Source organism: Mastigoproctus giganteus, chromosome 9 (assembly GCF_048544385.1).
Source record: "Mastigoproctus giganteus isolate SK-2022 chromosome 9, ASM4854438v1, whole genome shotgun sequence".
Classification (NCBI taxonomy): Eukaryota; Metazoa; Arthropoda; class Arachnida; order Uropygi; family Thelyphonidae; genus Mastigoproctus; species Mastigoproctus giganteus.
This window is the reverse complement of record NC_143583.1, coordinates 158,709,843-158,726,560: the sequence shown is the minus strand read 5'-3', so window position 1 is coordinate 158,726,560 and position 16,718 is coordinate 158,709,843. Positions and strand designations below refer to the sequence as shown.

Genomic DNA, 16,718 nt, shown 5'->3' with positions numbered 1-16,718 from the left:
TGTGTAAATGGGCCTTTCAGGTTGAACTCCATAACAGTAATAGTAATAATATTTCATATAGTGCAAGGAAGCCACAGGCTTTCTCTGCACTGGAAAAAAAAAAAAAAAAAAACTAATCAAGTAGATAAGAATACACAAATTATATATGATTAAGAGACCGGCAAAATTACTTAACAAGCACAGGTCAATGTTACAAAAACGTCGCGAGTTAGGGTTAAATTTGAAAGTATCTGCAATTCTGCCCAGACACGATAGGAGGGAATACATACACGATGAGAGCTTTGTCAATCAGTTTGGCCCTGGAGGGAATGTGCAAAGCTCAAGGGGTAGAATTTTTTTTCATCGTGGTCTGTGCTTGTTAACAGGAGAGACTGCTTCTACAGGGATGGGATACACTTAAATAGAAAGGGTGCAAGAATATTTGTTGATGCTATCAAGGCAGTGTTAGGTGGGTCGGAAAACTGCTAGCTTGGGGGGATTCACAGATTAAAAGGTTAAATGTAGCCGCAGGCAGAGGTGAAGGTGATTCTTGCACAGCTTCTATTAGAATAAGTAGCGACCTGGAGTGAGGGGTGCTGAGGGTTTCAGGGACTGATGGCAGTCATTGTGAAACAGGTAGGTATATGGGATGTGTTAGGGTAACTAATAATAAGGATAGGTACATGTATACTTACATGTATACCAATGCTAGAAGTATAGTAAATAAATTTGATGAATTTGAAGTGTTGGTCAAGACATCAAAGGCGATATTGTTGGGATAGCAGAGACGTGGTGTCACACAGATATAAAGAATGCAGAACTGGAATTTGGGGAGTACCATTTGTACAGAAAGGATAGACAGGATAGGAAGGGAGGTGTTATGGTGTTAATTAAGAAAAACATAAAATAAAAAGAAGTGCATCAAGTTGATATAGATGAATAGTGCACTGTTGAGTCCGTTTGGTGTGATATAAGCACTACAAAAGCAAAAATAAGAATAGGAGTGTGTTATAGGCCTAATGACTCGAACGAGTACAATGAACGATTGTACAGAGAAATAGAGTGGGCTAGTAAATCAGAATGCCTTATAATGGGGGATTTTAACTTCCCAGATATTGACTGGAACTTGTGGGTTGGTCACTCACATGCTAGTAAGGCTTTTGTGGATTTATTGGATGATTGTTTTTTTGCAGCAGCATGTTCGAGAGGCAACCAGAGAGGGTAATACTCTTGATCTGGTTATCAGCAGTGATCATTCTTGTATTAAGAATTTGCAGATAAAGGAACCACTTGGTGGCAGTGATCAGTGTACTGATGTGGGATTTACTTAAAGATATAATTACCATCAGGAGTAAGGGAAAGGGTTTTTGCTTCCCTAAAGGTGAGTACCGTGGTCTCGGACAGTTTTTAAATTCTGTACAATGGGATCAACTTACAATGTTACCAACAGTAAATTCTAAGTGGGAAGCATTCAAGGAATTAATTGTGGATGCTACTAAAAGTTTCATTCCTATTAAGAAATATTGTTCAAGGTTTAGGCTTAAACGGTTATCAAATGAACTAATGAGACTTGTGATTTTCCCAGAGAAGAAAAATGCATGGGATGCATATAAATTATCAAGCGACTCAGAAGCCTATGGCAGATATAAGGTAATCTGTAATCAGATCACAAAGGAGGTTGCCGACCGGGCTAGCCAGGTGGGTAAAGTGCCTGCCTGGCAACCCAAAGGTCGCGGGTTCGAATCCCGCCTCGGGCATGGATCAAAGTACTGCAAAAACTTTGGGAGGTGCACTATGGCCACAGAAGCCGATGCGCCAACAACTACCAAAAAAAAAAAAAAAACAAAGGAGGTTAGGCAGGCAAAGACAGATTATGAGAAATATTTGGCAAAAGATTCTAAGAAAAATTGCAAGGATTTCTTTATTTATATAAACTTTAAAATGAAGGGGATGAATCTGATTGGTCCACTTGATATCGATGGTTCGACTGTTGATGATCCTGCTCAGATAGGAAACAACCTGAATGAGTATTTTGTATCTACATTCACACATGAGGAGTTATTAAGGTTTGAAAATGGCAGAGTGTTATCAAATTGTAGCAGGGTGCTTAATGATTTTGTAATGACTGAAAGCAAAGTGGAGGAGAAATTGTTGACGTTAAACATATGAAAGGCACCTGTGGTGGATGGGATCTATCCAGTTATATTAAAGGAGGCGGCAAAGCAACTAAGCAAACCCTTAGCCATAATTATGAGAGCATCCTTGGACTTGGGGAGGTCCCCACAGACTGGAGATGTGCAAATGTATCCCCAATTCACAAAGGGGATCGAAGGGTAACACGAGTAATTACCGTACCAGTTAGTTTAACTTCTGTTTCGGGTAAAATAATGGAGTCTGATCATCTAGACAAGACTGCAGCGATAATTCAGACACAGCATGGGTTTGTTAAGGGAAAATCTTGTCTGACAAATTTGATAGGATATTATTTATTTATTTTTTTTATGCAAACCCCAAACACGAGAGGTATTAGAACCTATAGTACTTAGTACCGTGCTTGCGTTAATGATATGATATGATTACAAAGGAACTGGATACAAAAAGTAATTTAGATATCATATATTTCAATTTCAGGAAACCTTTTGACACTGTTGCGCATGGAAGACTATTGTACAAATTGGAGCAGAATGGTATTAAGGATAAGTTGTTACAATGGATAAAAGGATGGTTGAGTGGGAGAAGACAGAGGGTGGTAATCAATGGGTGTTGCTCTTTGTGGACTAATGTTATTAGTGGAGTCCCACAGGGCTCGGTGTTGGGTACACTGTTGTTTTGTATATTTATCAATGACATTGATGAAGGTATATCAGGCTTAGTGTCAAAGTTTGCAGACAATACAAAGGTTGGCAGGGGTTGTTAATGACACTATGCTACTGCAACAGGATCTAGAAAAGTTAGGCAGATGGGCTGAGAAGTGGCAACTGAAATTTAACATTGACAAATGCAAAATACTGCATATGGGTAGTAGTAACCCCAGAGAAATGTACCAACTGTGTGGTACTACACTTAAGGTGGTAGAAAATGAAAGACCTGGGAATAATTGTGCAATCAGATATGAAGTTTCTAAACAATGCAGACAGGCTGCCAGGGCAGGTCATAGGGTTTTGTCAATGATATATAGGAACTTTACTAGCAGGGAAAAGGAGGTGATTGTAACTCTGTATAAGGCAATGGTTAGGCCATGCTGTGAGTACTGCGTATAGGTCTGGAGGCCTCATTTTAGGAAGGATGTAGATTTGCTTGAGCGTGTACAGAAAAGGGCAACAAGATTAGTGAGGGGAATGAAGGGATCCTCTTATCAAGAGAGGCTTAAGTTCTGCAAATCGCAGTGGCTGGAGACTAGGCACCTGTGCGGTGATCTGATTGAGGTGTATAAGGCCTTGAATGGGTTGAGCATGCTGAATTCTGATTGGATCCTTCCATTTGTTCAGATTACGAACCTAAGGGGGCATAAATTCAAATTAAGAAAAGACAGATGTAGAATAGATATGTGGAAATTTGCCTTTAGCCAGCGGGTGGTTAATTGCTATAACAAACTTCCATCTGTCGTTGTGGAAGTTCATAGGTTAAATTAATTTAAGGAGGAACTGGACAGGCATTTGGAGAGAATGGTGTGTTTTTTTTTTTTTTTTGGTTGATGCTGCATAAGCTCATACACTTGCTTTCCTACATCACATGCCACTATTACTCTATTACTACTACCCTCCAAAACCTAAAACAATTCAAAGAAGATAAGATACAAAATGTCAGTTTCAATATCATATTATGAGAAAAGTGTTCTGTAATTTAAAAATATAGTTGCTGTTTCAACTGATAAAAAAAAGAAAGGAAATTACCTGTAATTGCTGGTATTCCTGGATGTCCTGCTTCACCTTGAGGACCAGGGTAACCTAAATCCAAGAAAATTTTTAAATTTTAATATTTATCTATATTCATGAAATTAATATGATACACATAAAAATTTAAACAGTTTGCATGTAACTACTTTAAATTTTGGTTGCGTTTAAATAAAGGCAGAGATTAAAAACAATAAAAACCTGTAATACAGATACTTATTTAGAGTTCCAGATCCATTGGACTTCAAAATCAAATATATTTAAGCTTGTGATAAATTTAAATGCAAAGAAATATGACTTATCATCTATACTAACAGAGAAAACATTGGTAGATTGACTTCGTATTGCAAAATGATTGCATCATAGTGAATTATGACTTGTTCTGAAACAAGTTGTACTGTGAAATAGAGTAGGCCAGTAAATCAGAGAGTCTTATAATGAGGATTTTAATTTCCCAGATATTGACTGGAATTTGTGGCTTGGTCACTCACACACTAGCAAGGCTTTTGTGGATTTATTGGATGATTGTTTTCTATAGCAGCATGTTTCGGAAGCAACTACAGGGAGTAATACTTATGACCTGATTATCAGTAGTAATTCTTCATGCATTACGAATCTGCAGTGCTGTGACCACTGCCACTGGGTGGCAGTGATCCCATTGCCACCCAGTAAATCCCACTTCAGTATACTGTGATCACTGCCAACCAGTGGATGGCAGTGATCACAGTGTGCTGAAGTGGGATTTACTCAAAGAGGTAACTACCATCAGGGGCAAAGGTAAGGGTTTTTTCTTTCGTAAAGGTGACTACAGTGGTCTCAGGCGCCTCCATAGCCAGGTGGGCAGGAGCAGCAGTGCGTAGCACACGCTTCTTGATTAGACCGGGGTTCGAGCCCGTGCCCACTAAATACAGAGGATGTGGAAAGGTCATTCTATGACCTTTCCACAGAATGTGGTAATCAATGGACAGAGTGTGGTAATCAATGGACACTGCTCTTAGTGGATTAACATTATTAGTGGAGTCCTTCAGGGTTGTATTCTGTATTTATTAATGATATTGATGAGGGTATATCAGGCTTAATATCCAAGTTTGTAGAAGATACGAAGGTTGGCAGGGTTGTTAATGACACTAATGATAGTACGCTGTTGCAACAGGATCTAGAAAAGTTGAGCTGATGGTCTGAGAGGTGGCAACAGAAGTTTAACATTGACAAATGTAAATACTGCATATAGGAAGTAGTAGCCCCAGAGTAACATATCAACTGTGTGGTACTACACTGACTGTGGTAGAGAATGAAAAGGACCTGGGATGGGGTAATTGTTCAGGCAGATATGAAGTTTTCTGAGCAGTGCAGATGGTCTGCAAGAGTAGCTCATGGTGTCTTGTCAATGATATACAGGAATTTTTCTAGCAGGGAAAAGGAGGCGATTATCCCCTTGTATAAGGGAATGGTCAGGCCACACCTTGAGTACTGTATACAGGTCTGGAGGCCTCATTTTATGAAGGATGTAGAGCTGTTGGAGAGAGTGCAGAGAAGGACAATAAGATTAATGAATGGAACAAAGGGTTGCTCTTAAGATGAAAGGCTGAAGTTTTGCAAATTGGTGTCTGGAGACTAGCCACCTATGAGGTGATCTGATTGAAGTGTATAAAGCCTTGAACGGTTTGAGCATGCTCAATTCTGATGGGATTCTTCCTCTTGCTCAGAATAATCACCTCAGAGGGCAAAAATTTAAATTGAGAAAGAAAGTTGTAGGATAGATGTGCAGAAGTGTGCCTTTAGCCAGCGTGTGGTTGATTGCTGGAGTTGTAGAACTTGATTACTTAAATAGATTCAAGGCAGAACTAGACAAACATTTGGAGCGAGTGGATGGATGAAGTTAGATTCTCCCCCCCTTTGGCTGATGCTATAAGCTTGCTTTCTTGCATCATGTGCCTTTACTAATGTTAATGCTAAGTTTGGTGAATCATTTAGATAGTAACACATGGCTCACCTGTTTATCTGCAGTCAGGTAAAATTAGCAAATTATTATTATTAGCCATATGGTGCAAGGAATCCTGAGGCTTATGTTGCACCAGCCAAAAAAAAAAAAAAAAAAAAGAATGATGATATCCAGATCAGGACTCTGTGTGTGCCAAGCCCATACTCACCAGTTATGAGCCCCAAGGGTTGTGTTGAAGACAGATATAGAGAGAGAGAGATATAAAACAGAGTGTTTTATGTGTTTTGTTGCAGTTTCAAATTGGGGAAAAGTGCAATGAAATCAATAAAAAATTATTGTTAGTCAGAAATCAACTATAAATGCTAAAAACAGCTTTTAGAGAAGATGCTGTCATTTGAAGACTTTCCAGTCGTTTGCAAAGTTTAAAGAGGGGGCTTATCTGTTGAAGATTATTCTCACTCCAGAAGCACTTCAGCTTCAAAACCCAATGCCTCAATCATGTTCATGATCTAATGAGGATGGGATAAACTTGAATAGGATAGACTATGTATGGTACACTATGGGAGCTTGTAAGATTCATTTATTTACAGAAATCAAAGGTCTTGACAGCTAAGAAACATAAAATATACTCATTCATGCATTGAACATATAGTGCAAAAGCAAGCTGCCAAATTTTCAGAAACTTTAAGTTATATACTATTTAACTTTAACTTAACTATAATGACCAGTTAATCATCCAATAGCACTACGTAGAGAACAAGTTTTGTGCTGGGGGGGGGGAGAGGTGAATATTTTTATTTTTCAGATTCCAGCTTTTGAATATTCTGCCTGAACCAAGAGATGATGCACACATGCAATATTCAATTAAACAACACACTTATCCAAATATCAAAAATCAATGTTATCAACTAGTGGAATTTTAATGGATATGCATTGCACCTAATCTTCTGACATTATTAAAACCTCTTGTGGAACCACAAATAAAAAATAATGTGTCTAAGTAATCTACAAATATATTACTACACGGAGAAACTTGAAACTTACAGAATTTTGAATGACACTAACATTTTAATACACACAATATTGGCAATACTGTGCTATAAGAGATTCATATCTCAACATTCCCAGAGTCAGTGATCCTTAGAACCTGGCATTCATATTTCTTTGCCTCCAAACTAATTCAATTTTCAAGTATTTTATACTGGTACATTATTCTGCAGTAGGTTTCACAATTAGTGTAATCTTGAAGCGAAAAGTGGAATTAGTTTTGCATGTGTGCATATGCAAAAAATGGCAAAAGTGTATAAAATAATATATACTTTCGATTTTAAGACCATATTAATTTTGGTGGTCCTGACTTATATTTGAGCAAAAGCAGCACAACCAACAAAATAATGTTCCAATTAGAAGACATTTATATATATATCAACTATGGGAAGGGGGGGAGAGCATGCATTTCAAAATTAAAGATATAGTTGTAATGGTAAATAAAAAAGTAAAGGCATTTTTTTTATTCAATTAAGAAAAGGAAAATGTGCAAAAATTTTTGTATTATTTCCGCTTATGTATCATTTCTCTGAATTCACCATTTAAAAATTGGCATTCACAATGCTTTTTATTTGTTTATTTTTATTTTTTTCCAGAAGGCAAAATGCTGCTGAAAGCTACAAAATAATAATTCACACTTGGTATTTCACATTACATGTTTTATTATATTTTTATTTTATATTAATATTTTTGTATTCTCAGTTTTATTTGTAGTCAGTTGTTTTATATTTATTTTTTTATATAATACTTTTATCTAGTTTTTTATTTAGTGTTTTAAAGAAATAATTTATGAATATTACTTCTGTCTTTTGAGGCATCTTTTTTAAAAACTGGGATATAGTTAAAAAAAAAAAAAAAATCATTAAACCCTCAAGTGGAGTTAGCATTAGCATTTTAGCATTAGTAGAGGCATATGATGCAAGAAAGCAAGCTTATTCAGCATCAGCCAAAAAAAAAAAAAAAAACACTACTCCCATTTCACCCCTCCGTTCGTTCGAAATACCTGTCCAGCTGAGCCTTAAATTTATTTAGGCTATCAACTTCAACAACAAGCGATGGGAGTCTATTCCACAAACCAACTGCCCGCTGGCTAAAGGCAAATTTCCGCACATCTATCCGACATCCGTCCTTCCTCAATTTGAATTTATGCCCTCTCAGGTGATTATTCTGAGCAAGAGGAAGAATCCCATCGGCATTGAGCATGCTCAAGCCATTCAAAGCCTTATACACCTCTATCAGATCACCTCGCCGATGCCTAGTTTCCAGGCTCTGTAATTTGCAAAACTTAAGCCTTTCTTCGTAAGAGCAACCCTTTGTTCCATTCATTAATCTTGTTGCCCTTCTCTGTACTCATTCGAGCAGCTCTACATCCTTCTTGAAATGAGGCCTCCAGACCTGTATACAGTACTCAAGGTGTGGCCTGACCAATGCCTTATACAAGGGAATAATCACATCCTTATCCCTGCTAGAAAAATTCCTGTATATCATTGACAAGACACCATGAGCTACTCTTGCAGCTCGTCTGCACTGCTCAGAGAACTTCATATCTGCCTGCACAATTACCCCCAGGTCCTTTTCATTCTCTACCACTGCCAGCATAGTGCCACAGAGTTGATACGTTGATCTAGGGTTACTGTTTCCCATATGTAGTACTTTACATTTGTCAATGTTAAACTTCATTTGCCACCTCTCAGCCCATCTGCTCAACCTTTCCAGATCCTGTTGCAGCAGCATAGTATCAGTAGTGTCCTTAACAACCCTGCCAACCTTGGTATCATCTGCAAACTTGGACATTAAGCCTGATACACCATCATCAATATCATTTATAAATACAGAAAACAACAATGGACTCAACACTGAACCCTGAGGAACTCCACTAATAACATTAGTCCACGTTGAGCAGTGTCCATTGATTACCACTCTCTGTCTTCTGCCACTCAACCATCCCTTTATCCATAGCAGCAATTTGCCTCCAATGCCACACTTCTCCAATTTGTGCAGCAGTCTTCCATGCGCAACAGTATCAAAAGCCTTTCTAAGATCCAAATATATAATATCAAAGTTATTCCCTGCATCCAGTTCTTTTGTGACTACATCATAGTATCCAATCAAATTGGTCAGACAAGACCTGCCCTTAACAAAACCATGCTGTGTCTGAGCTATAACTGAATTCTTGTCCAGATGATCCTGCAGTGCTTCTTTAACCAGTGCCTCCATTAATTTTCCTGGAACCGAAGTTAAACTAACAGGTCTGTAATTACTTGTTAATTAATTGGTTAAACTAACAGGTCTGTAATTACTTGTTAATTAACAGGTCTGTAATTAATTCCAGGGCCGAATTGATCGACAAGGCTCTCATCATATACTCCCTCCTATCGTGTCTGGGCAGAATTGCAGACACTTTCAAATTTAACCCTACTTCACGGCTTTTTTTCAACAGTGACCTGTACTTGTTAAGTAATTCCGCTGGTCTCCTACTCTTAATGTCATTTGTGCCAACGTGTACAACTATATCACCTTTTGTGCCCTTAAAAGATGATATCTGCTCTACAACGTCATCAACCCTTGCCCCTGGCAGACATACCCTGGTCCTGTTCCACCTATCCTTTTTACAAAGCATGTTCCCCGTTTCCCTGACAATAGAGTCACCAACAACTACTAGTTCCTGTGGGACCAGCGCATTCTGCCTTGGGGGCTGCCTCTGTGTTGCAAGATGACCAAGTGCAAGCTCTGGCGTTGATGTGGGCAGCTGAGAGCTTGATGGGCCCCTCAATGTATTTCCTTCGAGGGCATCCACCCTGTCCTTCAAGGTCTCATATAGGCCCATAACAACGCCGAGTTTTCGCCTAATTTCCTTGCACTCCTTGCATCGTGCACACACAAAGACATCCCCCATGGCAGTATCATGTCCCGTACCCGATTGCTCCGCAAACATCAAGCAAACAGTGCATCTTAAAAGGCTGTGATTCAGAGGGCAACTGCCCCCCTCAGTTCTCCCCTGAGTCACAGCACTCCCATTAGCTTGAGCCTTTTGCTTTGCTGCTCTGGTCAGAATCATGATTTCGATTTAAATGTCAGTAAAATTACAATTTCAGAACAAAATTAAAACCTTAAACTTGTATCTTAACACAGTTATAACGCTATATTTATTTTTCAGTATCGAGTGTTATCTACGAGTTCCCTTTATATAACTTCCGTATCAAGTATGTATTAATTATTTGTTACGTTTGTACTCTAAGTCGTTATATATATATATAGTTAAAAGAACAATTTAATTGACAATGAAGTTTAACAAGATTAATAGATCTACTGATTAATTGACAATATTATATTATGCACTATACTATACAAAGCTAATGCTATCGAATTCTGGATATGCTGTATCGCGTTTCAGTAACGAGTGTTATCTACGAAATCCCTTTATATAACTTCTGTATCAAGTTATGTATTAATTATTTATTTTTACTAATTATATATGTTCCGTAACCTAAGTGGTTATATGTATAGTTAAAAGTACAATTTAATTGCCAATGAAGTTCGACAAGATTAATAGATTTACTGATTAATTTTCACGTAACAATGGCGGCTGTTTATGAACGGTAAACACGTGTATTTGATACCCTTTCCGATACTAAGTAATACCTACAAATCTCTATCTAAGTTACTTTAACTTTAAGTACCGTAAATAGGAATATAAAGCTACTCTAGAAATAAGTTAATATGTCAATTTAAACTAATAAAGCAGAAAATAAATCAGAAAAAACTTCTCTGTTCCAGTAGCGGCAGAAAGGCACGTCCGCACAGGAAACTCTCGTACTCACTATCCACAGAGTTGTAGGATAAAAGATTAGATTGACAGGAGGAGTATGCATAACATCTTTTGCTCTTGATTGTAGGAAACGAAACAAAAAAAAAAAAAAAAAAAAAAGCCAAAAGATTTGTTTTTCTCTATATGTAAATGCCTCAGGAGCCCCAGCCATAACAAGGAACTTAATAAAAAGTGTATGTGTACAATTAAATTGTATAAATAAAAAGATAAATTGTGATTATTCTGCAATGAGAAATATTTTACTAATGCGGTTTTTCTTATTTTTATTGATGACATATACTGTAAAATGATTCAAATGCTATTCACTTTTCATATTACAGAATAAATTAACTTTCACTAAAATATTTTTTGGAAGCTTACTCTTGGCAATAAATTATAAATCTTTTCATACTATTGCACATAAAAGACTGCTGTACAAATTGGAGCAGTGTGGTATTAAGGGCAAGTTACTGCTATGGATAAAGAAATGACTGGGTGAGAGAAGACAGAGAGTGGTTAGGACACCTCTTCGTGGACCAATGTTATTAGTGGAGTCCCCCGTGGTTCAGTGTTGGGCCCATTTTTGTTTTCTATATTTATTAATGATGTTGATGAAGGTATATCTAAGTTTGTAGATGATAAATACTTTAAATACTTGACAGGGTGGTTAATGACAATAATCAAGTTATGCTATTACAACAAGATCTAGAAAGGTTAGGCAGATGGGCTGAGAAGTGGCAATTAAAGTTTACCCTTGATAAATGCAGTGTACAACACATGGGTAGCAATAATCCTAGATTAATGTGTAAATATATGTGGTATTACAACTGTAGTATTTCATTTTCCACTACCCTGAATGCAGGGTACTGGAAAATGAGATGAGAAATAATGGGATAAGGAGGTGATTATCCCATTATATAAGGCAATGATCAAGCCACATCGTCTACAGGTCTGGAGGTCTCGTTTTAGGAAAGATGTAGATCTGCTGGAATGGGTTTAGGGAGGGACAACAAGACTGAACAAAGAGGTGCTCTTATCAAGAAAGGCTTCAGTTCTGCAAATTGCAATGTCTAGAGACTAGCACTGGTGAGGTGATCTGATTAAGGTGTTTAAAGCTTAATGGATTGAGTAAACTCAATGCTAATGGCATTCTTTTTTCTGCTTAGACTACACATATGAGAGGGCATAAATTCAAATTGAGGAACGATGGTTGCAGAATAGAAATGCAGAGTTTTGCCTTCAGCCAGTGGATGATTTACAGCTAGAAAAAAATTCCATCTGTTGTTGCGGTGGAAGCAGGTAGTTTGAATAAATTCAAGGAAGAACTACACAAACTAACTTTGGAGCAGATGGACAGGAGAGGTGATTCGGGATGGTGTTTTTTTTTTTTTTTTTGTTTTGCTGATGCTATATAAGCTTGTTGTCTTGCATCATTTGCCACTACTAATACTAACTTCTTCCCTGCTACTTTAGCATCACATAGATTTTAAAGTACAAAAAAGTAATTTGGGTGCACACACAGGTAATTGTAAAAAAAAAAAGGTATTTTATTCAAAAACCTAATACATAGTAGGGCCATCTTTGGTCTGTATGACAGATTCAACTTGGCATACCAACTTCTGGTTTGTCTTGGCCATAATATCGAATTTCTCATTACAAATTTCATTTTTCAAAGCATCTGCACAGCCATTTCATCCTCAGGTGTTTAATAGCATTGAAGTTCAGCCATACTTTTCAATGTCATTATCCATATCCTAGTCATGTATAACCCTCACTATATGATATTGTGAGCATTGTCATGCTGATGGTGACAGGACACATTTCTATGGTACCCCTACAGTGTCCTAAAATATGGCAGCACTATGCATAATTGTAGAAGCTGAAACATTCTATCAGGCTGCCTCTACTGAACCTTATGATGAAAACAATATATTTATGAGAGGAAGTGCTCCCCAGACCCATATACAGACACATCCACTGGAACTAAACATTATGTTGTGAGATTCATCAGTGAACAGCATCTTCTGTCACTGTTCTTGAGTTCCATGAATTTTGGGAAAAACATCACTCCAAATAAGATTTCACATTTGGTGAATGTGATATTGAGTTTATGTGCAGCTGCTTTGCTACTGAAACCCAGGCTATGCAGGTCCCTATGAATGGCTGATGTACTGATGGATGATCTTGTTGCTTTCTGTACTTGCTCCACAACATGTGAGTTTGAAGTTGTCCAGATCCCTTTCTCTCTCTCTCTTTTTTTTTTTTTTAATTGAGATATCGCCTTTGGTGTTTACCTTTGAATAACACCTGCCACAGTAGATTTTGGAAGTTCAGACAAGTTACAGTTATAAGCATAAAAAGGTTATTGATTTGGCATCCAACTGCCAGCCCACAATGAAAATCTAATATACACACAAACCCACAAAAATCTATATTGGTATGTCTGAGATGGAATGCATGTGTAGGACACTTCTGGTGCAGTTCACAATATTGAAGGAAGGGTGTCAGAATACATCTGGTTATACTGTGTACGTGCTAATTCACATATGTAATTCAGAATTCAATTATAATACTATAAATATAAGTTTAATGCTAATTCAAGTGATGATACTGAAATATTTTTAAATGAGGTAAGATTCCAACCTTTTTTTCCTTGAGGACCTTGTAATCCTGGTCTTCCATCCAGTCCAAAATTTCCTTTTGATCCTTTTATACCTGGTATGCCTGGAATCCCATTTATTCCCCTTTCACCAATATGCCCTGGAGGACCTTGAGGACCAGGAACACCAGTTTCTCCTTTACTTACATGTGAAGTAGGATGTCCTAGAAATATACAATTCTATTATAAATGCTTTCTTTTTTCGAGTGCTATTTTAAATGTAATAATGGCTGTTATCAAAATAATATTAATAAAAAAGTAATGAGTTCCACATTCACAGTATCTTATCTTTTTTTAAATTTGTTTTTGTTAGTGTTTTTCTCCTCTAGAATAAAGAAAAGATGAAATTGTTATTAAATAGTTGCTGGTTGTATGGGAAAGAGCATGCTGATGCCAAATTTATTTTATTTAATTTTCTGTTTTCTACTTTTTACTCAAAAACTATTCGTAGTGCTCAACAGTGCTTCGAAAACAATCTTTTGCTCGTAAATGTATATTAAATAGGGTGAAAATTACACTCAAATTTGTGATAATGTTTTTAAAATTGCATGTGACTGCCAACCAATCTGCTTCTTCTAGAGTTGTCTTCTTAAATATATTGAACACTTATTTCTAGACTTTCTTTAGGGTTTATTGCTCTCTCTCTCTTGTGTGACATCTGCTTGTCTAACTCCATAATTCTACATATTCCATCTGTTATGGAGTCAGTTATTTTGTCTTTGTTGCTAATATCTAGGTAATTCCTAAAGAGATCATCATTCTTCTCTTTCTTGGTGATTCCCTTCTACTTCTCTCTCTCTCTCTCTCAGGGTAATTCAGAATCCCTGCTAGCAAAATTCCTGTATATCAATGACAATACCCCATGAGCTGCTCTGGCAGCCTGTTTGCTCAGAAAAGTTCATATCTGACTGTACAATTACCCCCTAGGTATTTTTCATTCTCCACTACTCTGAGTGTTGTACCGCACGGTTGGTACATCACTCTGAGGCTACTGCTACGTATATGCAGTACTTTGCATTTGTTAATGTTAAACTTCAGTTGGCATCACTCAGCCCATCTGCTCAACTTTTCGAAATCCTGTATGCAGTAGCATACCGTCATTATTGTTATTACAACCCTACCAACCTTCATTCATCTGCAAACTTGGACATAAAGCCTGATATACCTTAATCAGTATCATTGATAAATACAGAAAACAACAATGGGCCCAACACCAAACCCTGGAGGACTTCTCTAATAACATTAGTCCATGTAGAGCAGTATCTATTGATTACCACTCTGTCTTCTCCCACTCAACCACCTTTTATCCACTGTAGCAACTTGCCCTTAATGCCATACTGCTCCAATTTGTACAGTAGTCTTCCATGTGCAACAGTATCAAAAGCTTTCCTGAAATCCAAGTATACAATTTCAAAATTATTTTTTGCATCCAGTTCCTTTGTGAACACATCATAGTATCCAATCAAATTGGTCAGACAAGACTTCACCTTAAAAAAAAACCCATGCTGTGTCTGAACTATAACTGCAGTCTTGTCTAGATGATCCTGCAATGCTTCCTTAACCAGTGACTCCATTAATATCCCTGGAATAGAAGTTAAATTAATAGGCCTGTAATTACTCATGTCACCCTTTGATCCCCCTTTGGAAATTTGGGATTCATTTGCACATCTCTAGTCTGTGGGGACCATCCCTGAGTCGATGCCTTCATAATTATGGCTAAGGGAATTTTGCTCTCAGTTATTACAAAAGCTCCCTGTTTGAGTTTGATAAGCTTCTGGCCTCCACTTCCCTACAGAATTCCTCATGTTTGATTGTAGATGCAAAATACTCATTAAGTTTGTCAGTTATCTGAGCAGGATAATCAAAAGTCGAACCATCGACATCAAGTTTACCATTAGGGTTACATGCTCACTGCCCATTTCTTTACATAAAGAAATGAATAGTCTGGAATTTGTTGATCTCGATTTTATAAAGTTAACTATTTTGACAGCATCATCAAGCAGACTTAAGTTGTTGCGACATTCGTCTCACCGCTAGAGCTTGTCTATGAATGCTGCAATGTGTCCACAGGATATTAGCACATGTATTTTTGATGTGAGTAATAAGGCCCACAAATTTTCCTGTTACTGATTTTACTCCATCTGTACAAATTCCACAACACAAAGACCAATCAACTTGTTTTTGTGGCGCCTCCGTAGCCAGGTGGGAAGGAGCAGCAGTGCGTAGCACACGCTTCTTGATTAGACTGGGGTTCGAGCCCGTCACCACCAAATATGGAGGATGCGGAAAGGTCGGGGAATGACCACCGCAGCTCCTAATATCCTAAAAATGCTCCTAAAAAAAACCAAATAAACAATAATAAACTTGTTTTTGTTCAAAATATGACTTAAGTAATTTAAAAATGTCTTCATCTGTTGTAAGCGCTGTTAAAGGATGACAAATCAGCTTATTTTTCTCCACTTTACCTTTATTCAAGTAGCATGCAAAAACAATTAAAATGGACAGATTGGAAACATCCATGGTCTCATCTAATTGCAAAGCATAAAATGTACTTTTTTTCACTCTTTCTATAATAATAGATTCAACATCTTCAGACAGGTATTTGGTGAGATACTGTGTTATTGGAAAAGGGTATCATATCCAATTTATTTGTCAAATTGTCACCAAACATGCATCCGAGAATAGCTTTTTCACGTGGGAAAATCAAATTTTTTGCAATAGTATGGGTTTCTCCAGCTTTTGCTGTTTCATTGTTTACTAAGTATGATGCCACAAGTGCTTTTTCACTGTCTTTATTTCCAAGCGATATATATGAATCTATATTAGATGTTTTGATTTTTTGTAGTTTTGTTTCTAAATGATAAGACAAGAGGGTTTCAAACTACTGCCAGTAAACTCCTCTCTGCAAATGACACATTGCAGGTGTCCTCATCTCCAAGAAATGAAAAACCAAATTTAATGTAATCTTCGCTATATTTCCTCGACAATATTTTGAACATCTTATTTGGGAATTTTTAGGAATTTTGACAAGCCGAATGGAGGATTTTATGGATTTTTTGAAGGTCATCTTGGGATGAATTTGAGGGATGATTTTGATTTTCATGCTTCTCATTAACTAGTATTTCAACATCATTGTTCTTTTTGCTTCCAGTCTTCAACCAATGGTCCATAATTATTTTTAAAGTCGAACCATTAAAAAGTATTTAAAAATACTATGTTTTTACATTAAAAACAATTTAATACTGTATAACGTTCAAATCCAACATGATATGGCATGGTGCAGCAAATAGCAATGTTTACCAGAATTTGTCTGACACATAACTAAACGGTGCAATACATATCGCACGTTCGTGCTCAATCCCCATCCCCCCACTAACATCTTGTCGCTCA

General features: G+C 37.1%; 1 protein-coding gene across 1 annotated transcript in view; it reads right to left on the bottom strand.

Annotated features, from left to right (window-relative positions):
- The window catches only part of LOC150080841 (uncharacterized), an 852,072-nt gene that overhangs the window by 130,712 nt on the left and 704,642 nt on the right, over positions 1-16,718 (bottom strand). The window contains exons 32-33 of the mRNA XM_090381010.1: positions 13,313-13,492; positions 3,873-3,926 (exon numbers count right to left, since the gene is read on the bottom strand). Coding sequence (XP_090237136.1) covers positions 3,873-3,926; positions 13,313-13,492 — 234 coding nt within the window. The remainder of the gene's footprint in view (positions 1-3,872; positions 3,927-13,312; positions 13,493-16,718) is intronic.